Consider the following 26,138-nt stretch of genomic DNA (forward strand, 5'->3'; position numbering starts at 1 on the left):
ACCACTACTTATGTTTTGAGTATATCCCAAACCTATGGCCACGCTCAAGGAATTGCAAGGCCGAACATTGCTTCGTCTATTTTGATCAATTGCACAGCTTCATGGTCAGTGAGCACATAATCTCACCTACTAAGTATATGGGCCTTGCAATAGAAGCATTAGTTGAACTTTAACCGACATTATTTCTACCTTGACATACATTTTGTTTAAATCAATTAAGCGTAAAATCACATCGGCAGTGAAATGAAATTATTACACATCAATATATCTCAGTATATTCTGTCTGCATTAGAATCGACTATACGAGGTATATGTAAATAAATTAAATATATTCTACTTGAAGATGAATAACACTAATGTGCAGGCAGAATTTCTAAAGGCTGTAGAAATGAATGATGTCGCCACTGTTGCATTACTGCTACAATCTTCACAACGAAATGAAATCAGTTTGGATGTGAATGCACCTAATGGTGATCAGCAGACACCCCTGGTTGTAGCCATTACATCGAAGCATATGGGTAAGTGCACTGAAGTTAACATAAACCACTTGTACATGTATATCATAACTGCCAATAGGAGTGGGCTTTAAATGGCTCATACTTTGTTTTGCTTGGTAAACATTTTTTTTTTAGGACACAAATTTTGGCAGGGGGTCTGAGAAAAAAGTGTGCAGCGCCCTCTTCTGCCACCATACCTTATCTTTGTGGAGGAATGGATTTGAGTAAAAAATCCTTCATAGTACTCCTTTTCTGGCATGTTGCTATGATTTTGGTGTCTAAATATATATATAAATGAGCTAAAGATACCTAATCATGAAAGTTTCATGAAAATCGGCTCAATTTTGACACAAAATGTCCATTTTTAAGAAAACGCAATGCCCAATTTTCATGCAACTTTCAAGCTTAGGTATTTTTTAGCTCATTTACATATATTTAGACACTTAAATCATAGCAACATGCCAGAAAAGGACTACTATGAAGGATTTTGTACTCGACTCCACACCTTCCACACCTAGGTATAGGACTACATACTCTGAAAATTTTAGAAAATACAAAAAAAGGCGGTTATAGCGCTCTCAACGGGCACTCTCTCCATAGGGCTACATGTAAAGACCAGTTATAGAAAAATGGCCCTAAAATAAAACCGACATATTCATTGTTCCTAAAATTTTGCATATGATGTAGATTTAACATCTGGAATGTAATGCAAGTAGTGTCCTTGCTGCTCTTCTAAATTCATTTATAAAATGTCCGCCCCAGACCAAGGTGTCCACAACGACAAGGGGGCGCTGCACAATTTTTTCTCGGACACCAGGCCAAAAAGTTTGTCATTTCATGTTGAGATAGATTATATAGAACAAAAAGACTGTTTACAAACAAAAGTAACCCAAAAAGTCATTTTGGCTTCGATATAGCCCACTGGTACTGCCAATCTGGCTATAGTTTTCTAGTAGTTTAGAAGAAAAATCATCTTCAGTTTCATTTGAGACGACAAAGGTAAATTTCCATAATGGACTTGGGTCATTTTTATGTTCAGGTATTCAATTAAAACAAAACACTGCATTGTACTGTTTTAAACAGTGAAGTTTCCCTTTGTCGCCCTCCCCACGAGTAGGAACCAACAATCCCAAAAACCCAAAAAAACGACAATATTAAGCAAAAGCGCAAACAAATTTTTTTTAAATTTTTTTTTTTTTTGCTGTAGGAATGTAAAATCAGCCCTCTTGCGCCAAAACTTTATTGAAGAAAACAAATTTGTCTCGCTATCTGCGCAAAAAAAAGCTGCACCTCGGACCAAAAAAAAAAAACACTTCACCTCAGACCAGAAATGTCAAATAAACAGAAATATGGTGAATATATACAATATAAAAACAAACCTTACATTTGCAGAACTAACATCATTGTTATTGGGACATGGCGCCAATTCAGACGATACATTGTTTTACTGTATAGACACAGGATGTGAAACCATGGTGAAATTAATATGTGAACATCTCAAAGCTACATCACAGGTGGGTAAATTTAAATGTTTAAGGTGACAAAAACGCTTCTTTAACACTCATTTAACGGAGTAGATGATACCCGAATTGTTCTTTTTTATGTATTTTTCTTTAATTTTATTATTACGACGTATGCTTGGCAATACATGTATGATCTATCTTTTAAATGCTTCCCAATAAATGATCTGTCTTTGTGTATTTTACTTCTTGTATTATATGCTTGGAAATATTGTTGTTTACCATTATTTTATGTAGCGTAAGGTATTACTTTAGGTAGTTTAAAATATTGTATTTGATGTTTCGTCTCTCTATATATGTAAAGCCCCTTGAGGTCGGTCCTGGCATAAGGCACATATAAATGTTACTACCCACACCCCCACCCCACCCACCCCTTCGCTACACATATAATGCAACTGCATCAGGTAGACAAAGGGTTAAGTTAAGTTTAAGTTCAGTCAAATAATAGCACATTAAAAATTAAGCCGTTAGGTAAAATATTCGTATCATTCAATTGATAAAAAGAAACCTACTCAAAATATACAAGCTTACGCGTCGTTTGCATATTTGTTTCAAGTTTTCATTTTCAAATATTTTCCTAAAATGTTTTCTTCAGGATTCACTGCATAGAACATTGAATACAATATCAACTGATGAAAATATGAAAGCTGTGTCGAGTCCATTGATGTATGCTGCCAGGGAAGACTCGCAGGAAATTGTGAAGGTATTAGCATCTTTTTGTACTTCATGGACTCTTATACATATCAAAGATAAGATTATAAAATAGAATTTAATACAGCATAAAATATGAAAGTATTTGTCTTAGTTAAACAGAGATAACCTTCACCATAAAATCTTTATCATACTCAGGTCATGATATTATTCATTATGTATGGATGTTATTCTCTATACAAAGTGCATTGATATGTAATAGGTTAGGACTAAAGCTACATATTTACGAACAATAGAGGCCGTCAGCGTGACGTCATATGCCGCCATCTTGTGGGTACACGCTGCGATCGTCGTTCTATCTCCATGTGTGAACAGCAAAATCACTGCGTCGATGCGTGAAAACAGCTGCGTGGCAAGCTGCGCCCTGCGCGTAGTGTCTGGCGTATGAACACGCGTATCATTTGTACCCACAAGATGGCGAAAGGCTGACGGCCTCTATTGGTTTTCTTAAAACTAAAACATTGTACATTCTTCTGGAACCCTAAAAATATTTAGCCACTCTGTCTCCTGGTGAAAGTGAAATCATTTTGTGTATCATCGTTGCCGCAAAAGATATGCCAAGTCTTCACTTGATTTCATGTGACAGAAGTGTTGATAATACTTCAGAGAGTCGTCTGGACTTAATTAATGAAACTGATCAGCAACAAGAAAAAGATTGTGGATAAATACATAAACATTGTAGAAGATATAAAAATATTACACCAAAATTAGAGTTATGGTTCTCAACGGGGAAAATGCATTAAGCACAGCAATTTTGAGCTGCCCCTTCGTGGTCTCGAAAGGCTGGTTATACACGTACCATTTACAATGACAGTTAGACTTGTTGTAGAAATCCAAAGTACGCATCAAAGTCAAAGAGTTTGTATATTGTTTTTGTTTGTTTTTTGTTTTGTTGTTGTTGTCTGATTTTTTTACTTTAATCGTCAAGCGTCCCCCAACTGAAAGAATGCCAATACAACATAATACAGGGTGTCCCAAAAAAAAGAGGCCCCACATTGCGCCCTCTTTTTCTCCTATTTCTGAAACGTTGATCAAATATATTTTGGTATGTAAAGAAACTCTAAATCGTTAGCTTTAATAAACCAAAACAATTCTTTCAATCGGCTCACAATTTTTGAAGATATGCCCTCTTTAAAAAATGTACCCGTTTTTCACTCTGTCCACGGATGAGGTTTGGCTACATCAAAGATTTAAACGAAACACACGGTTAATGACATGGATAGATAATAGCATTAGTCTTGGGAAAACATTCACTATAAGCGAGGATCACCAGCTAGCTTCAAACATCTTCGCAACCGGCGCACAAGGCCTTAAGGATGGTACGCAACGCAACTAATGCAATGAGAACTAGGGCTGAAACATGTATTCGTCACGGAGGCAACCAGGTAGAGGGCAGAGCAGCACAGTAAACTCATTTCAAAAGAACCAAAGACAAACCAAACAGCCCTTTTCAGGGCTACCTTTTATTCCAAAAAGAGAAATGACTTGTCAATAAAAAGAAAGCAAGAAAAGAGAAAAACATAAGTAATTGCAAGTATAGCAAAAGAAGTCCCATCCCACATCAATTTCGCCCAAATTAATGACACTTAACAAAATCTATAACCCATAAGCCCACCGGTAAAGCCCATTCCCTTAAATAAAGTTGTTATTTGATAAAGTTATCATCGAGGAATGTTTTATATTCATGCATGGTATATGCACTTTTCAATCTTTGAAGTAGCCAAACCTCCTCCGTGGACAGAGTGAAAAACGGATACATTTCTTTAAAAGGACATATCTTCAAAAGTTATGAGCCGATTGAAATAATTGTTTTAGTTTATTAAAGCTAACGATTGAAGGTTTCTTTACATACCAAAATATATTTGATCAACTTTTTAGAAATAGGAGAAAAAGAGGGCGCAATGTGGGGCCTCTTTTTTTTGGGACACCCTGTATTTATCGTGCCCACTATATTGCGTTGATATGGCAGGCTCCCAATTAAATCGACCATATTTTCCTTAACCAAAAGAGGTTAAGATGTACATTTATACAAGCACGAAGTTAACTCCTCAACAAGAGTTTGGACCTTTTTTTTTCAAGCATCAAAATCTCAAATTATTTGTAATATGTTCATATCGTTTTGCATATCAATGGATAGCTACTTTATTCCCGTTTATAATGACACCACATTTGAAACAAATACCTTTTTACCGCTGAGTACCCGTCTTGTGAATGTAGTGTGATCTCAAACAGAATCTTAACACATATTAACAACACATATTAATAACCAAAATGACATTTTAATCAAATAGCCTTTCTTTTGAAGCCAAGATTTAAGAGTATGTGTAATTCCGATTTCCTGACACAAAGAGAGATGTGACGATGGAGGTCGAACTTTTTTAATGTCATATATTTGCGTATATTTGCGTTGTACATGTTTTATTTTACATTCCTCAGCCAGTTTTATTGGGTTTTGGTGGCCATCTTGAATTTGACCACTTACCCCGATCAAAAAACATTGAAACATCATTTCCCCATCATAGATAAAATCAAGTGAGAGTTTCCTTTTAACACAAAAATTGAGAGAATTGACATAGTGCTAAGCATGTTTTGATGATCTCTAATAAATGTATTTTAAACAAAAGACGACACAGTTTCCGTGACCCTGATTCAGACGAATAATTGAATACAAAATCTGTCACAGTTTTCATGACCGACCTTGATAAATCAGATTTCCAATGTCTATACTTTTATGGTGATCCTACTGATTACAAACAGTGAATGTGGTACATACGGAAAATATGGAATAAGCAAGACTTACAGATGTTTGAAATCAATAAAAATGTAAAAAAAATCTGTAGCAAATTATCCGGTGCGACGGTGTGTGGGGGTTGGTGCGTCCAATTTTTATTAAAATGAACTGTCGAAATTCTGTAATTGCAATGGTTGTCATAATTGCGGAATTATGACAGTTACATACTGGAGTATCTGCGAAACGTACACAAGTACGACTGTCCCACAGCTGTTAATAATGTACGATAAAGGAGGGAGGGATAATATTGTTGATATATTACAACTTAGTTTCAACTTATTCAATTATTGTCTACTCTATTCTGTGATGTAAGTGGGTGTAAGGGGATTTTCGATAATTGTGAGCCCTGCCAATGTAGGGAGTAAGAACATTTTGGTAAGCCAAAAATAAAAAAGCAAGCATTTTTTGGCAAGTTGAAAAGGAAGGCAAGCGAATTTGCAAACATTTATGGGACTCCTTTAAACAGAACGCTCGAAAAATATTTTGGAAAACAGTACAGTTTATTTTGGCAGGCCAAGAAGGGGGGGGGGGGGTCAGCCACTTTTGGCAGGTCGAAGGTGGGACAAGCCACGTTTGAAAAGTGTACTTCCCTTGAGCTCATTCTTATGGTACAGTTCTTAATTTTAATTGAGTGAAACTAAGATGAATGAACGTACATTGTATTATTGTGATTTGATATACGGTATACAATAAAACAGTTATTCTAAAAACGTCAGTGTTACCATGCAAATGTACCCTTTAAATTAATTGTGGGTACTCCTGCTGCTGACTACCTTACCATTAGAACCATCGGAACATTTATTCACTGAGAGGCCACCCACAAAGTTCATCCAACCACGTGAAAGAGTCTTGGCTTTCCAGTTCTCATTCTTTTCCATTTGTAATGGTAATTGTAAGAATGAAAAATTCTTACATTTAAAAAAATGAAACTTACACAGTACATGACTAATGCAATTTTAATCCTTACCCTTGCATTTAGTTTTACAACTGTAATGATCTTGTTCTTATAATTGCTTTTACAAATTCAAGAATAACAAGAAACGTATAATTTTAATCATTTCGCTTACTTTTATTTATTATTTAAGATTTTCATTCTTACAATTTATCCTTATAAGAAAAAAGGATTAACAAACAAGATCTAGTTTTAATCCGTACGTTTACTCTTGGAAAGTAAAGGAATGGTGGTAAGCGAGTGCCTGTAAAGTGCGCTGAGCTACAATCCCGGTCATAACTAACTGTTCGAACACTTTAACATTAGTGCTGCAAATATGCCCCCCCCATTCATGTTGGTAGTTATTTGGCCATGCACCCTTAGAGACATCCAACATTGATTGGTGGGGAAGGGGGAGGGTTTCTTTATACCAAAGAAAGCTAAATTTCAGTATGTTATTAAGTATAACTAAAATACGGGTTAAAACAATCATACTTTTACACAATTAAGTATTCGAACGACTTATGGCCGGGATTGTAGGTGTGTGGATTTATACCTGTGCATAGCGCAGAAGCCCACTAGATAGTGTGTTGTGCTTTATATTATGTAACACTTTGTTCTCAGACTTTAATAGAATATGGTGCTGAAATGCCAGATCTGCAAACCGTTCTCGACCACTCCAAAGGAGATACATACGAACAATATCTAACCTGCTACAGCTGGCATCAAGCTATATCAAGTGAAGCATATCTTCTGTACGCATCTAATGACCCCATTCAAGCAGCTATCGATGCAGGAAAGGCTATTCGAAAGAGCTGTTCTGTACAGAAACAACATCTTCGGTCAAAATATGAGAACTTGATAACACGCCTTGATCTGTTTATTACCAAGTTATTTGCAATGGCCAGTTCAGAGGATGAGATTGGTGCATTATTGTGGAATAGGGAAGACAATTTCAACGAGGAAATATTTGCTCAAGTTGGTGTACTACCACAAAGGATACATGACTCGCTTGATCTCAAGTATAAGCAGGTATTTGAAATCAATATTAGAGAGATTGCGATTTCCAAACACCGTGATCGTACGCACGTCTATCTATTCAAAACCACTATCCAGTATCGAAGCGAGGTCACGTATTTAGCCACTTTTGAAGATGCACAAAATGTGTCCATTTCACAATATTTTAAGACAGTCAAGGATAATAATAACATACGAACGAAAGTCTATTATTATGATCCTTTTTGTTTGCAAGAAATCATTATACAATAGAGCATCAGGGAGGTGTAAAAATTTCACTTCATTCACACGCGCAGTTCATTCCTACAGATCGTCCATTTGTGTGCGCAGATGTACTATCAAGGTGGAAGCTGTGCATAGATGCGTTTATAAGAGACTCGTTTTGTAGCCAAACCCTTCGATATGGTGCCTTTTTGATACAAACGTGGCTTGCAAGGTCCGCGTTGAAATTGACATTTTTACGACGTTACGACGCTTCATAAACGCAACTAATTTTCACCACGAAAAAAGTATCATTTTGAAAATAAAGTCATGATATATGCATGAATTGGTTCTTAATCTACAGAAATATGAAGTTTTTTTGTAATAGTAATATTCGGAAAGCACTGACAACAATCAATTTTAAGGGGCATGTTAAGCCTGTTCTAAAATCAAATGAAGCTAACTTTGCGTTATTACATAGATCACCGTTACAAAAACACGTTTACATCCTCCAGAGTGTAGCATTGATTGAAACGTTTAGCGGCAAGAGGCTCCAATGCTGTATCCAAAATCGTTGGTTAACTATACACAGCCAATAAATGTATAAACGTGCGCGTATGGAACATCACAATCTCTCTATTATCACTATTGCCCCTTAAAGTTATTGCATAGATCCAACAAAGTATTTAGTGCAAAAATTAAAACTATGAGTCCAGTTGGTGTGATTCGTTTTTCCAGGTAATGCTAAAACTGATGTTGAAACGGATTTAATAAGTTTCACAAAATGTTTTAACATAAATGTCTGCTGGGGCTTGTGGTTTTTGTCAGTTCGTAACCCACTATAAGTACTGCGCTTTTTCCCCTTCTTAGTTTATCTCCAGCACTGCGTGTACGCATTTTCTTCTCGACCAATGGTACATGAGGTGGAAGGACCTGTCTGTTCTCCATTTTACTATCTGGACAGCGATAGTTATCATCTTTCAACCGGTTCTTTGTATTGGTTACCTTCTACTCCCTTTTATGTGGCATCGACGAATAATGAAGACACCGTAAGTATTACTTATGAAATATTATTTCTTGCTTCAATTGATTTCGCGTTAGATCGTTGAATTAAAGCGGGTGGGTCATTTCATCACCCATTCAATCACCCAATAAAATGAAAATTTAAACATGAACCCCTTCGAATCTCGTGTTAAGGAGGGTAAATAAGTGATGAGCGGGGGGCAGACCATTATTTTGAGAAGTCACCGGGCTATACATATTTATTGAACAGCAAGTAAAACTTATACGATTCGCAAAACATAAACCACTTGTCTATATATGAAGAGCTTATCTCCAAACCATTAGTCCACGACCACATGTTTCTCATATACTTGTGTCATACAATCACAATTACTTTGACAAATTTGACATTAGCAACAATGAGTTGAACCATCAACAAGCCAATTTTACCACAACAATGCTGGTTAACAACATGCAAACTATTGTATTCATCTGTTTGGGGGATGCTAATAAAAAAGTGGACTTTTTCTCGGGGCGATTTTGTTTCCCGAATTTAGACCATTTTTGACGAAAAAACCGTCAAAAATTTGATTTTTTTTGATCGCTACGCTCGCAATTTGTGAGAATTTGGGACTTTTTGTATACTTTTACAAATTGGATAGTGTAAAAACGATTAATTACAGATATCACCCACTAGCTAATATAAAGTTGCATGGTTTTACTTTACAGTTACGTTCGGTTTTTGTTACATTGGGTTTCCCGCATCTACTTCATATGTTTAATCGTGTATTGCACATTACAAGAAGACGGTACAAGTACAACGATCAACTTTACAGAAAGTGAGGTCCAACGAATCAACCAGATCCTCAAGTATTTAACATTTTCTATAGAATCTACAGATATTCTACCTGTAGCAATATTGGTCTACATCTGGATATTAGGTACAACTTTCGCATTTTTTTTCCTTCTTTCTGTTCAATATAATTTGATCTATCATCAAACGAGTCAATATTTGTTTCGGTGGTTCCCCAGATATCAGAATGCAGTTACTATGACATCATTATGGGAAAACCTCTTTCAGGGAATTTCATTGAAAACTATTCCAGAGGGAGTATGTAAATTAAATGGAACAGCCATTTCAGAGGGAGTATGTAAATTAAACGGAACAGCCTATTTGGGGGCCATTTCAGAGGGAGTATGTAAATTGAATGGAACAGCCAATGGGTATGTAATTTAACTGGAACAGCCTTAACGCTTCACGCTGGTATTTCCAATTACCATCATATATCTATTACAAGATACATATTTGGTGCATACGCACCAATATGAACCTCGCGCCAATCGATTCGTGTTCCACGACTCTAGGATATTTGGTTTAAAATATACAGGGTTAGGTGCCAGGTACAAAAAGTGAATATATCTCATTAACCAATGATCCTACAGATATGCGGCGACTGACCTTTTTGTTAAAAATAAGGGGCAACAGATTGACAAAGCTAGCTCTAAAGCTACAAGGGGACTAGGGCTCATATGTGGCACATGTATAAACCCTAAATTGTAGATGTGCCTTTTGCCCATTTTGGCCCTAGATGTCCAAGGCTAGGGGCCTCAAAGGCCCAAATGTAAAAAAAGGCCGGCCGTTTCTCAGCAAATAAAGTAGGTACAGGGTTCAGATTTGCTACACTAATAGGTCTTCAGCATTATATTGTTATACGTATATATGAGCCCCATGTGTCACAAGCATTGTAGCTGCTTTATTTACTGAGTAACGACCGGCCCCTTATTTTTAACATTTGGGGCCCTGGGGCCCATAATATATAACATATGGGGCTCATGTATACTTGTATTTATAGAGTACCCCTATGGCTATCAGTGTACCAACACACGGCCCTGAGGCTGCTTCATCTGATAAGAAACAGCATGGTTTGTGTTTTTACATTTGGGCCCCTGGGGCCCGTGACCTTTGACCTCTGGGGCCGAGATGGGCAAAAGGCACTTCTACGGGGTAGGGCCCATAAGTATACCACATATGGGCCCTGGGGCCCTTGTAGTTTTAGCGCTAGCCGTGACAGAATGATGTGTTTGATAGGAGAATGACATGACCTTGCATTATGATTAAAAAGTCCATATTTCCAACATCCAGAGTACTGTCCAGCCTGAGTACGGGCTTGTATATTCTATTTTGTGTGTTTTGGTGTTGACGGCTTTGTTCAACCTTTTCCCGGCGATTATCGCGATATGTAAAGTTTTGCTGGTTCTGGAGCTGTAAAACTGACCCTTGGATTGCATTCGGTTTGGCATACTTTGCGACTTGTTTATTCGCGACTGTCCTTTTCCGCAATTTATTCCAGGATTACCGATATTGCCGTTTTGGGGCTTTTTATTCTTTACAACCGTAGCCCACGTTTCATTAGCTAAATGACCTAGCGAAGGAACAGCGGCAGGAGAATATATACTTTCGTTCAGATGGATGTTATCTGCTAATTTACCCGAGTCAATAGTACCATCCTGGTATGTGACTTTGGGGCTAATAAGCGAGAGGCTAGATCTTTGTAGCTTTCATTGTAGGTCGTTACTTCCTCACGTTTAGATGTCCGGGGGCATACCGCTGATATGTGATGAGTCGCTGTTGGTACGTTTACCCCCGGGACTTTTACCGTAAGATTTGTTATAATGGCTTGCTTCCATTGTTTCTGTAACTTCTTTAACATCTGTTCCGCGGGAAACATTGTTTGTTCCAGCATGTACAATTACATCGCTGAAACTTTGAAGTTCATCTGTCATCCCAGAAATCTCATCGAAAATGTCTTTGACTGTTGCACAACTTATTGGTTTAACACACACATCCGAGAAGTTAGTAACATAGAGTCCCCTATAATAAGTGTTCTGCATTTCTTATAGGTGTAGTTGGTGTAAAGTCTTGTTTTGATTTTGTTTCAAGTGTTGCTATGACAGATCTTGGTTCTCCTTCTGTAGAACTTTGACAGTTTGTTGTAAGGGGGTCACAAGATGACAGTCTTTGTTCATCTGGGATACTGTTTGCTGAAGGGAATTTAGTTGTTAGCACAGAGTTTTGATTGCATTCTGGGTGTCTGATTTACATTCAGGACAAGACCATGCTGACCTTTGTGTCGGTTTTCTTTTTTAAGTCCAACACAAGCATGGTGAAAGTCTCTTTGACATACGTAGCACTTGCACATGTTTATATTATTAGGCTGCGTGCATTCGTGACTACTACAAGAATTTTCTGGATTTGCTGTAGGGGGTGCATCAGGTGCCTCTGATACCACTCTCGAGTTTGTGTCAGACTGATGTGGATGTTCTCCACCTTTACCGGCACTGCTAAGATATGATGATGCAGAGCCTGGCAGTGGTGGGTTTAAATCATCACACAACCAAAGATCACTTTGGCAGTCTTCACAACTATGTAGAGATGGCATGATACAGTTTAGTATTGGTAAGCTTATCGTTGCTGTTGTTTATACGGTTACACACAGGGCTGACATTCAGTAGACGTCAGCATGGAACCTTACGGTGTCAGGTTGTAACTTACACACAATGTCAGCCTTAAGTAAAACTATATCAGTACGTGGTGGAAGAATACGATAAATGCAAAAACAAGTTCTTGCTCAGAAATTATCTTTCAGTCACTTTTTGTCAGCAATTTCAGCATCAGTGTTTACCTGAACAGTTTTTGTACATAAATAATGACTCACGTTTCTTCTTGGTCTTTTTTATCTTCAAAAATGAAATTTATAGACGGAGATTTACTTCCGTGTTGTTCTCTGTTCCTGAAGAAAGGGGTGAATGGTGAAATAAGTAGAGCATATTGGATTAGTGGTCTGTTTCTGAAAGGAATGAATGGTGAAAGTAACATCTTTTCTAGAGTACTTTTCCCTGAGTATTTTCTTTTGGCAGGAGGGCGATTCAGCGAAGTCCAGGTCCGTTTAACCACTTCTGCCCCAATTCATCTATTCTATCTCTTCTCTAGAAGGCATACTGTCACAAACAGTTAGGGCAAGGGTATCACTTTACTTGCAGAACAGAAGTTAGGATATCAAAAGCTCTGTTTTTCCATCAGGGGAGATCACTTTGGATTTTGCTGTCTTGGTATTTCTGGTGCTGTTTAATATCTGTGGTCGCAACTCCTACAGAATGTGCTTTATGAAATAAAATGAAATACATACATCTGCAGTGAGAACTTTTACAGCTATATGGTGTAAATCCAATTTTGATTCTATAACATGATAATGTTTTGCCCCCTCTTACACATGAGATCATTATTTGTGCCATATCCTGGTAATCAACTTTACAAATGACCTGACTTTAATTTGATTTATTACTACTATCTATTGGTTTGTATGAATTCTTATTAAAACATAACAACTGTAAAGGACGTTTTACACCAAAAGATTCGGAGTCCCGTTATAGTGTTACCGTTTTCTGCATTGAAGAAAATGAGGAAAAATCATCTTCTAAATTTAATGGTTGTTCTACTCTAACTAACTAAAACTGTTTCAGGTATGGAAACAGGTAACATTGCAATGGTCCACATAATTTCACGAATACATTGAGGACCAAGTTCATGAAAAAGACCCATATACTTGACACTGCTTTTGTATTGTCTTCAACCCACCAAGGTATGACATGGCGTGAAATCCGTGAATTGTGTAATGGCGGGTTCTGGAATTATTGGACTGATTTCTTCAACTATACTGATATCCTGCAGCTTATACTCTATTGGTCAGCATTGATATGCTACATATTGTCATATAATAAGGTAATATAGATCCACCATTTTAGGCTAATTCACTACATTATGAGCGCCATAATGTAAACTAATGGGGGCACATTTTCTGTCAAAATATTATTTTACACCATCTCCAGATACACTCCAATTAATATTTAGCCCGTGCGGTTTATGCATACCCATACGAGACAAGTCTTGGAATTTTGCGAAAAAATATTCTGTAAGTCTGTACTTTCTGAATAGTTTTACCTTGTGTGGATAAACGCCATTCCGACCATTGTAGAATGTGTAAAGGAGTACGCAATTCATATAATATTCCTGTCATCTGATTAGTGAAAAAATGCAGGCATTGAATAAGCTATGCCCCCTCCCTTTCTTTACTATTGCCCGGGCAAAAGTCATTGTAAACTCTTCTCGATTGAATAATGTCGCTGTTTACAATGCGTAACTGCCGTGCGACATATATAAGAGGAAGTGCGCTTCCAACGTATTGATAAACCGGATGATGATACTTATCACGTATTGATAAACCGGATGATGATACTCATAAGCTGTAAGCATTATGCAGTGCAGTGCAAATACGAATGGAAGCTTAAACTCTCTAAAACTAGGCTTAGGCCTAAGCTTCAAAATCATCCACATGGACTTGGAATTTTAGAAAAAAATCACACTGAACGTGCCCATGATATTGATTGAATGATAATACAACAAAAAATGAGGATCATCTGGAGGAAAGTAGTTGGTAAGAATAAACAGTGCTTGCTCCTATATTCATCCATAGTTCTACTACATACCTTGACTTGGTATACGGTCTGACAAAAATGGGCCTGCCCTGGGCAAACAGCCTGGTCAACCCTAGCATATCCTTTAACTAATCAACTGACAACAATCTATGTCATTCGGTATATAAAACATCGTCTCGGGGCATAGTCATGGTTTTGGGCCTATAATTTCAACCATGCCCCGAATATAAAGCAGGCAATATTTGTAGAACATAGCCCTATCTTACATGTTTTCTTTATTGGTAGGTGACCGATGATGTAGAATATGTTTGTGGATTGCTTTCTGATATTGTTCAGCAGGCTGACGTAGGTTGGTCCAATTACAACGTTTCTGACGGTTTTTACGTACTACTTGAAGAATATACTCAGGAGTTTACGATTTGCGACAGATTCTTGGCAAAAGGTTTAACCAAAAGGTAGATTTCTCTCTTAATCCAATCTGTATAGCTCATTGACTTTCTAACGTTCTCTCTCACTTAGCCACCATTGTCAAAATATAAACTGCGCACAAATAGCATACACTTAAAATAAGAGGTATTTTTTTAAAACCTGAACTGAATAAGATAGCTTTCGAGTATCACTTTGTTCTGCACATTTTAATACCTTTTACTTATCGCGATGCGATTATTGTTTTACTGTTTATCCATTTTAATTGACAAAAGGTAGAGTTTCATTATGTGCTAGCTATTAAACTTACCAAATAAATGAGTCAACAGCCTGTCACCGTGTTTTAAATAAGAAATTTAACACGATAATACAATGTGGCAGGTTGTTGACACGTTAATTAGTATTTCTTATTCATTGGGATGAGAAAGTTTAGTAGAGATTCTCATCGGTTTGAAAGAAATCTCATGTTAGACATGCCTTATTTGGGAAATAATGTTCTTAAAGGAGGATTTCGTGATCCGAGCATCCTCTTTTTATGACATTATTTAGTAGATATCCACGAAAGAAGCTTATTCCCAAAATTAGAGTTGATTCCGATTTTGCGTTTGCGAGTTATGCATGATTATGTGTATTACACTGCTCCATAGGCCACTGTTGTAATTTCGTTCTGGTATACCAGAACGAAATTCAAATTTGACGATATTTTTGCTAAACGAATTAATCTCAAGAAATTTATTTTTGGGTACATAAACGTGGCTACAGCCAGAGGTTTCCAGTGGTATGAAAATCTCTTTTCTTTTTGAAAAATTAGGTGGGGGGGAGAATGAGGCTGTGGATCACGAAATGTCCTTTTAATCTATGCTTTATATAATTTGCACTTAATGTGACCCAAGCGTGATTCGGTATCAAAATGTACGGGTAAAATGCACAGCCAAGTTCACGTCATCACCTGCACGATTCTCAGTAACCTGCGCAAATCAAAGAGGAAAGTTGTATTTTTCAGATTAGACGGAAGTCACAAGGGTAGGGTGACTCCTAAATACTGGTCTGCTTGTTTGTTTGTTTTTGTTTCTGTTTTACAGAGATACTGATGAACAAGTATCATTCAGCATGGACCCCAACGATAATGTCTTAATGGGAGACGCTCTCTTCGGTGTTGCTACCGTTTTGTCGTTTTTGGCTCTCATGAGAGATTTTGACATCGTTCGTTTTGTTGGCCCACTCAGAGTATCATTTGGAAGAATGATTAGTGATATGGTTCGTTTTGTCATCCTTTTCCTATTCGTTTGGATTTCTTTTGCTCTTGGAATGACAATGCTTTACTCAACTTACGACACTATCGAAACGGCAAACTGCTATCACCGAGACGACTACTCGTGCAACCTGTCTGCTTTCACTGAGTAAGTTAACACCTTTGCACATACAAAGCAAGTGCATAGGCGCTGTTTGTATGTTTGTATGGGAGTTGCGTTAGAATATTAATTGTTTGGCCTTTTATCGCTGTTTACTCCTTCAGTTGTTTCATGGCAGCGATAATTATAATAAATACCTGTGATACCCCTTTTTCTATTTCAGGTTCTATGTTTCACTTGATAAGTTGTTTTGGTCTATTTTTGATTCAATTGACGAAGAAGACATTCATCTAAAATCGCAATATAAAATAACTTCTATAGTAGGGGAGGTGCTCTACGCAGTTTACAGGATACTTGTGGCTGTAGTTATGTTAAATGCACTGATTGCCATGATGAGCAACACATATACACGTGTAGAGGTTTGTATATTTTATTCTTATTCTATGTACATTCTTGAGAAAATATAAAGCAAAGAAAATACACCAAATCAACCCTTCAAAGGGAATGCTTGTTCATAGCACTCTACTTTGGAAAATTAAAAGCGCAAAATATTACCCAGATGTGAAGGTGAAAATATAATATTACGAACGTAAATAATAATATAACGTACGTAATAAAGTAACATTGTAAAAAAACACAATATTGATAATAATTATTATTGATAATAATTATAATAATGGGCATTATTATGTTTTGAAGAATCCTGTGTGTGAAAAGAAGAAGAAGAAGAAGAAGAAAAAAAAAACACCGCTGGAAAACAAAAGACCAGCAGATGTTCGGATGGACTAAGAACATGACATATATTGAAATTGTTTTCAAAATGTATTAGGAAAACTCAGATATAAAGTGGAAAGTGGCTCGAACAAATCTAATGGCGCGTTACATGGCTAATACTACACTTCCGCCGCCATTCAACCTGTTAGTAACATTGAAAACTGTTCTCAACTGGATTATTGCTGGCTGTAGAAGACGATGTCGTCATTACCTCAGTGACTATCACCAACCCAAGGTAAGTGTGACATGCGTTGTATGTCTATTTGATACCAATAGAATATGAAGCGAGTAAACATGTACTCATCTGAGTATTAACGGAATACATTACGGAATCATAAACCTGCTTGTTTGTCATATCTGGTGGCAGGTTTAAGCGTACGATCAAATGTTAAACTTGCTCAAATTGTGCTTAAAACCGTACCAAAGTATTCCCTACACCTCAGGGAATCAGAAAAAAGTATAGTTTGACATACCGTTCTTGAATTATAAGCAAAACGGTCAACACCTGGGTTGGTCAGTCATTATGTCCACACGGGGAAAGAAACGAGCTCCGATTTCAACATTTATATATATTTCGCATTTATATATTTGTTTGTTCAGAACTACTAAACAAATAGGTCACTTTGCGAGCTGGATAAATTCATAAAAATATCAACTTTGGAAGATTATAGTAATTATAAGTACCAAAACTTAGTCAACGGAAGCATGCGGCTTTTCCTCCAACTGTTGAGCAACTGGACTATTGGATTTGAATTGACAATCTATTCAATGGGAGCACAAGTCCTTTCCCCCAACCTTTTGAGCCCTCAATACCGAAGATATGGAAACGTCACCTATTTTCACTAAATCGTTGAGTAAACCGTTGTCCAGATGATAGGTAGCGCTGCTCAACTAATCTGTAATTGAAAAGTTTACTGGTATATAGGTATTACAATTACACCATTATTGAATTCATGTAACACTATAGATAAAATATTTGCATTTAGGTGAACTGAACTGGTGTGCACGCAATGGATCTATCATCCGTTCCGCTCTTTTTGCATAATGACCAAATTGCAGCATGCATGTACTTACTTTATACTACTTTGCATGATGCCCAGACTTTACAGATTGAGGGGTAAGGAGCGGCTTCAAAACTGTTGTTATAATGGAACGCAGTTCAACCGCCATCCATCAACCGTCAACACAATTACAGCTAACACAATTCTTCGGATTCTTAAATCATTTTCAATTGATTAATAATTATGACCACCCAAAAGAGGACAGGCTTTCTATCTTTGTGTACTGTGTTTTTATATTAATTAATTGTTTTCAAATTGTAGTACAGTTTTCATTTAGGGGGTAAGTTACTTGTTACTTGTACTTGCAAAAAGGTCACAGGTGCCTCAGTTTATTGGTTGCCTTTTCTTATATTTTACAGAACGAAATATATGATGAAACAGTTGATTTTCAGAAGACAACGTCATACAAGGTATGCTACAACTTGAAACTTCTTTAAGGACTTTAGTAACAACGTTTGCACAATATTTTTTGTGGGACATGAGAGCACACCAGGCATATTTTATATCGCGATATAATACAAATTTTATGGCAAATTATTAAAATTTGATACTTTTAACATTTAAAGGTCCTCGTTAAATATGAAAAATAAAGAAAATCAATATTTTTAGTCATTTGCCATAAAATTACAATTTTATTGTAACTATATATTTTTCCAAAAAATCATGTACAATGACATAATCATATAATATGATTGATATATGAGTCCATGTTATTAATTAATTATCGTGTGATGTTATTATACAGTACAATGTGCCCGATGTATTAATCATGTTGATTAAATATGATATGTTATATCTAAAATTCTTGGACGTTATCATATACAATGTGCTTGATCATGTAAATCCAAGTTCATTCCATCAAATGATATCTTTGTTGTTTCTTTGTTGAATTTATCAAATTCATGACTATGTTGTATACCTGATGGTGTATGAATCTATATAGGTATTTATGTTGTATCTTTACAAATTCAAGCTAAATATACAATGTATACAAGAATCCATGTTGGTCCTTACAAAGATATCTTTTTTGTATCTACAAACCCTTGTCTGCTGATTAACAGTGTGTTTATACACGAATTCGTGTTTGACTGTTGGTTCATTTTTTGGTTCCACCTTGCTAGCTTTGTTGTATCATCTGCAGACTCATGTATCTTCTGCAGACCTATGATGTATCTGCAGACGCATGATTGTTAATATTGATCCAGAGTGCCCTGCAGTCTATGTTATAATTGTTGTATCCATGCATACATGATTCAATGTATCTGGTATATGAATCCAAATTGATTCCATTATGGTATCTTTGTTGTTTCTTCAAGTTAATGTATCTTGTTATATTCATTAAACCTATATGTATGAATATATGTTCTTACAAATGCTTTATCTAAATTTATATAAATCCAAGCATGTTGATATAATGTTCTAATGTTCTTGGTAAGCCCATTTTGGTAGTTCCTATAAATGATATCTTTGTTATATGATACTGTTACGAGTCGTACTGACTTAAGGCCAGAATCATCGTTTACCCAAATTCACACGAATGCACAACACAAATACACTGTTTAAGCTAACAAAATCTAATTCTTTAAATGAGAGTAAAATCTGATTGGTACAATATAATTATGACAACAATGCACATACCAAAATAATCACACAATCACAATTTTAACTATTCAGCATTTAACTAGCAGTCTTGGTAATCATAGAGTTCTTGCAATGTTCTGGACGACTGATGTATATCTCCTTATTTGCTTATCCTGCGAAAATCACTGTCCAGCGATGTCCGTTGTACACTTGCATATGCGTATAAAATCCTTGCACTTTTAAGTGCAAGTTAAGTGCAAGTTAAGGAGTTAAAACTCCTTGCGCCGTTCTCCAAACATGTATCTCCTTGCGCCGTTCTCCAAACATGTATCTCCTTGCGCCGTTCTCCAAGCACTTTATTCCTCCAAGAAACAGGCTTCTTTAACACTGCTTCACTTGACAGATGTGTTGTTTATAAAGACGAATTTCATAGTTCTAGTCCAAAAGAAGGATGAAACTACCAAGTCAAAAGGCCTTGTCGTTATCCCCTACGTAGAGGGCGTGTCGGAGCGTATCGCGAGAACTTTAAAGAGTTACAATATCTCTGCTGCCATGAAGCCCCATTGCACCTTAAGAAACATGCTCGTGCACCCCAAAGATAAAAGGGACCCGCTCAACACCACAGAGGTCGTTTATTCCATCCCTTGCAAGAATTGCAATGAAACTTATGTCGGTGAGACGGGGAGGAAATTTGGTAAGCGACTGGAAGAACATAGGGCAGAGGCAGATAAGGCGTGTGTTAACGTTCGTACGAGAGCAAACAGAAAAGCATCTCAATCAGCTACCAATAAATCGGCCATCACAGATCATGTTCTCGAGAAAGACCACATCATTGACTGGGAGGAGGCTAAGATTTTAGGCAAAGAGGCAGACAGATACAAACGATGGATCAAAGAGGCAGTGAAAATCAGACAGCAGGGCACCACCATGAACAGAGACGAGGGGCAATACAACCTAACTCACGTATTTGACGATCTCCTGAAGAAACCAACTGGCAACCAAGTTGCTAAGCAACAACGAGTTGTACACAGAAGGTCGTCACAACAACATCAGTGTTGAAAAAGGAATCTGACAGATTCCGAAACGTCCACAGTAAGTGCTGTTTTATTGGACTAGAACTATGAAATTCGTCTTTATTTTCAATAACAGTCCTGAAGAACATGTTCAGTAGATGTGTTGTTTTATAAACCAGACTCCAGCAAGTCTCTCAAAATATCCCCCGGGGAGGGCACTCACATTGCCCAGCTATACGGCTATGTGCCGCGGTGACGACCCCCTTTTTCAGAGCCGCTAGCCGTTCCTTAGACCCTCTGAATCATCGATTGCCGCTCTTTAAGCCCCGAAATTTTTTCTAGCCGTTCCATTGACTCCCAGATCATCAATCTCCGCTCTCATCGGCGAGTGTTTTCTGTCCTACTATTTCAAGCCCAAAAGCTACTTTTGCGAGCCCAAAGGGAATTTTCCATCAATTACTTCCCCATTGAAACACATTGTATTGGGGATAATGTGAATTTTTGGCGGGATTTCGGGGCTCTTTTAGTAGTAGCAACACTGGTTGGTTGTTTGTAAACAGTGATATTGCAGCACTGCCGAGTGGAGATCTCTTTTGGGAATAAAATTGCCAAATATGAGGAAAATTACCTCAAATAATTATGTACACGTCTTTGCAGCTGGCCATAACAGTGAATTAAAAGGTAATTTACGATCTACTGGTTTAGTGCAATGGCTGCAAAATTCTGCACACTTCACTCAATTTTCTCATGTAGCCTAAATGTTTTAAATGTTTTTCTTTACGGCACTGAAAAAATATTTTTGTGGGTTTGTTTTTATGCTGAGCTTTTATGTAATGCTGCTGGCTGCTGCTATAATTATCAGTAGGCTATAGGTAGGTCTGACGTCTGCAGGGTCATCTAGTAATTTTGATCCGAATGCTGTTTACTTTGCTGAGATTTCCATCGTAGGCCACCCAGACCAATTTTGCATTAATGTTTTTCCTGATTTAACAATTTAATGCACAGTTCAAAGTGAAATCGATTCCTTCAAAGATCTGTGGCAAAAACGCAACAAAATTGAACCCTGGTTTGGCCTGTGCATGATTTCGTTCTGAGACCCCCATTTTCAGATTTTGGCGGCTGATCAGTTCCCAAGACCCCCCTTTTTGGCTGGTTAATTAGTTCCCAAGACCCCCCTTTTTGACCGGCCGATCAGTTCCCTAGACCCCCCATTTTTGGCCGGCCGTCAGTTCCTTAGACCTCGAGTTCAAAACTGGCGGTGGCACACCCCAACCAAAAAAAAATTCGAGTGCCCCCCCTCCCCGGGAAATATCCTTCGTTGTTGTTTTAAAATAGCACATTATTGGCTATGCAAACAGTGTCACTCTCCTTTTCAGGTTTTTTTTTATTTTATAAAAAATGTTCAGGTTTTTCTCATTCTCATGCCTAATTAAATGATTACGCTAAGGGGTTAACTACTGTAATGAATGGGTTATCTGCTGTGATCATGGTCATATCTATATGTCTGTACGTCAACTTCTCATGCCTAATTAAATGATTACGCTAAGGGGTTAACTACTGTAATGAATGGGTTAACTGCTGTGATCATGGTCATATCTATATGTCTGTACGTCAACTTCTGATAATTTTTAATGAATTACATATCAATGTGGGTTAAAATTGATTGAAACACACGCTAATGTCAATTGAAAAGACATTGATCCACAGACATTCTTAAAAGAATATTAATAGGACATTTTAAATGTATATTCTAACTGCAACCAATAATGTAAGCCACGTGGGACTGAAGTGTAATAACAGTCAGCTACCTGCACAACCGATTCTTTTGTTCTGCAAGGCTCACTCAGTCATTTAATGAGGCAATACAAACGATCGAAATTGGTGTTGAAATGAGCAAAATTTTGAGTTACACCTTTTCAGTGTAAAATTTTTTCTCAGCCAAATGAAAAGCAATAATTTTCATTTTTTCAGTAAATGGCTGGAAAAACTATAATGCTTGATACTGATTTTTTTTTAATCCTGGTGTTAAACTTAGGCCTGAAATTCAGTCATTTAGTGTAAGATATTCGATTTTTATAGGCTTCAGCTCGGCCCGCGAGCTTTTTCTTGGATCAACCTTTTAGCTTTTCAAAGTAATATAGTTCGCTAATGAAGGATTTTCCCCAACTTTCTAAAGCACATCACCGTGAGCTATATATCATAGTTTTGTCAGAATTTCCGTTTTGATTTCACCATCTTTCACTGTCGGCTGAAAAAATTTCTAGATCAACACGTGAAATCTAAAGGCTAGTACTAGCATTGTGGATCGATATCCCTGGGTTTAATAGGAATACCGGCATGGCTATAGTGTTGCCAGAACTTCAATATAGCAAAGAAATTCCCAGACCTATATCGCTCCTACTGATCATGTTTAACCAGAACACCCAATTGGGGATTTAATCGCTGGTCGGGCAATTTGCTTTCAATGAAAAATTGACCTGGATAACAACAAAGGAAATATCGACTATTTCTGCTGGTTGCTCTCGAGATAAAAGTACTCACCATTGCCTACTTTTACTTAGTTTGACATTTTCGGAGACTGAATGGAAAAAGGGTAAAACAAAAACGGAAATTCTGACAAAACTATAACATATAGACCCACACGATGTGCTTTACAGAGGTGGGAAATATCTTTCTTTAGCAAACTATGTTAGTTTGAGACGCTAAAACATGAATTCCGTAAAAAGCTCGCAGGCGAAATCAAGGCCTATAAAAATCAAAAATATCACACTAAAAGACACAATTTGATGCTTAATTTTAACACCAGGATTTAAAAAAAAATGTATATCCAAGCACCAAGTTTTTAACTGACATTACTGAAGAAAAAAAAAATACTGCTTTATATTTGACCGAGAAAATTAATTTCATAGCAAAAAGGTGTATCTCTGAATTGTGCTGATTTTTACATGTATCGATCGACTTTTAGCGCGACTAAGCATTTCTAAAGAATTGGTTGTCCAGGCGGCAGACTGATAAGGCCAGTTGCTCAGGTTTTCTAGGGTGTTTATAAACAGGTTTTCTAGGGTGTTTATAAACAATCTATGGTTTAGTGTACTAATTTAGGTTAAGTTTTATGAATTTTCCATACCGGGTATGTCCAAAGGCTTTCATTACGGCGTCTGTGATCGGTCAGGGAAGAAGGATGGTTTATTACAATATTATTTTTACCATCTCCAGGACTACAATGCCCTACTGAAAGGCCCATTCAGTGATTTGCTCATCCGGACGATTAGATCGTAAAAATCATCAACATTCAAACTTTGGTACCTTTGTCATTGTCATAGATGTGCTAACATTGCCTTCGAGTGGTTCAACCGAATGCCGTGTATCATAAGACAAAATAAGACATTTTACACGAATCTGTAATTTAGATACTAACAGTATCTAAATTAGCCGCATGTATTTGAATGGGGATTCAACTTAGTCAGTACTGCTGTTTTCTTCGTTTTTTTGCGAAATTTGTCATTTCAAAAATACCAAATGACAATTTGAATGACTTATCCTTCACTTTTAAGCAATTTATAAACAATTTTAATTTTTTTACACTTTTGCTGGGAATACTGAATGGGTCTTGAACTGGATCATGGCTTTATGGCCTTTTCCCAAAAATGTCCAATCTTGTGGTGCAATATTAGTCAATACGTGTATTACACTGATTCAGTATCAGATAGTATCCTGCTGCAAATAAACCTAGCATGGTTTGGGAATTTCATATGCACTTAGTTGGGCGAGATATTCCTCTCTCATAGATGCAGAAGCGTACACATAAATTGACAGTGTTTTTGTCCTATGGGTGTAATTGGAATTATTAAATCAATGCAATTTGTTACAAAGTGCTTCTCATACACAGTAAACTGTGAAAAATACTGTAGGCTAAAATCGGAAATTATGATATCTATATATAGTACTGTTGTTCATTCTATTTTCATGATTTTTGTTCAGACATTAGTTAAAACCATAGTTGATCGCTTTGTCGGGACGTATGTTGACTCTGATGACGAAATACCAGGGATACGTTATAGTGCAACGAAATTGTCACGAGAAATGACCGAAATGAAGGATTCTTTGAAAACAATGGAGTAGGTATTAAATCTAAAACTAGTCAACAACACTCGCAATTTTAAACTGAATATTTCAGAGAAACCATTCTCCGTCGTCGTCACCAGGTGTCGTCAGCGGTGTTATTCCAATAGATCGACTGACTGATGATCCTGTACTGTCATTAGACACTGACAATGTCCTTTATGTGTTGTAGCAGTTAAATGTGATGCGATCAAGCAAAATCAGTCGGAACTCAGAAATAATACATTTTTAGTTTCCTTAAGGATAGTAAAAAGCATTTACAAAGCTAGATTTTGCAGAAAACCCCATTGAAATTGAACGACCAGTTCCAAAGATATGAGCAATTAAAGAGTTTCCAAAACAAAAGGAAACAAAAGGAAAAGTTTCCTTTGTTTGGCTATATCTCAAAATCAATATTTCCGAGTTCCGACTGATTTGGCTTGATCGCATCACAAATAAACCGGTTGTTTCATATGTCCAATGACAGTAGTCAGTCGTGGAGGAAAATGGTTTATCAGTTCAAAAGTGTGAGTGGCTAACATTGTTGACCAGTTTTACTTTGACTTATATTCCCAACGCGTGTAAATCTCTTCATTCGGCACCTTTAATACGTTATGTACAACTTAATCTGTAACTGTTTCTGGTATTGGCATGCATTAATCAAAACTTAGAACGTAATTGGACTCATTAATCGCTTTATAATTATCATAATTTGTCTTCAACAACTTTCACTGACTTCTTCGTTTTGATTTATTCTTCAACTTGACTGCACTTCCCCGTCACTGATTTGGCGCGTGTTTTAAATCAAACGTTGTGCCACTGAACGATTAGGAAACATCTTGATCGCATCTTCTATTATTATTATTGTGTTTTTTGTTAATTTGCAATATGGTCGTTTACTTTTTGTACATAAACGTTTGATAAAACATGCAAACATTCTTGTATTTTGTTAAAGGAAGAAGATAGAGTTGATTCTACAAGTAATTCAGGATCATCCCTCCACTTAACTACCCCGGACGATGTTTAGACAAACTACAAAAAAGAGGAGAGAATATTCTTCAAATAAAATTAACACATATACGTCATGAGCCTAGGGAAGCGTGTGAAACACTTAAAGGAGTATTTCGTGATCCTAGCATCCTCTATTTATGTCATTTAGATATCCACGAAAAAAACATATTCCCAAAATTTCAGTTGATTCCGAGTTTGCGTTCGCGAGTTATGCATGATTATGTGTATTACACTGCTCCATAGACAATGCGTTGTAATTTCGTTCTGGTGCACCAGAACGAAATTCAAATTTCACGATATCTCTGCTAAACGAATTAATCTGCAAGAAATATTTTGTACATAAACATTATGTAGCCAGAGGTTTCCAGTGATATAAAAATCTCAACTTTTTTGAGAAAAGTGGGGGATGAGGCTGTGGATCACGAAATGCCCTTTTAAGTGACGTTTGGGGTAAAGAATAAAGATTGATGAAATGTAGAAATGTACATATGAATTTATTCACTACCATGTGGGATAATAGATACATTATAGGGGTAGTATGGTTTGAGGAGTAAAACTTATCCGTGTCGTACCAGCTCTCTTTCAACACCAACCCGCAGGTGCTATACCAAAATGCACAAGACCCGCCAGAGCTGTTGCTCTTATTTGGTCCATAT

The 26,138-nt window shown here is 36.9% G+C and overlaps 1 protein-coding gene across 1 annotated transcript; it reads left to right on the forward strand.

Moving 5' to 3' along the window:
* Positions 1–343: 343 nt before the first annotated feature.
* LOC140152028 (short transient receptor potential channel 3-like) lies at positions 344–25,838 on the forward strand. The gene is made up of 14 exons (XM_072174328.1): positions 344–518; positions 1,890–2,011; positions 2,613–2,720; positions 7,075–7,482; positions 8,539–8,717; positions 9,400–9,611; positions 13,311–13,450; positions 14,449–14,618; positions 15,672–15,989; positions 16,165–16,360; positions 16,771–16,950; positions 18,136–18,186; positions 24,352–24,488; positions 25,427–25,838. Exons 1-14 carry the CDS (start codon positions 344–346, stop codon positions 25,476–25,478), a joined length of 2,448 nt encoding a protein of 815 aa, XP_072030429.1. The 3' UTR covers positions 25,479–25,838.
* The last annotated feature ends 300 nt before the right edge of the window (positions 25,839–26,138 follow it).

The sequence above is a fragment of the Amphiura filiformis genome, chromosome 5 (assembly GCF_039555335.1).
Source record: "Amphiura filiformis chromosome 5, Afil_fr2py, whole genome shotgun sequence".
NCBI classification, from domain to species: Eukaryota; Metazoa; Echinodermata; class Ophiuroidea; order Amphilepidida; family Amphiuridae; genus Amphiura; species Amphiura filiformis.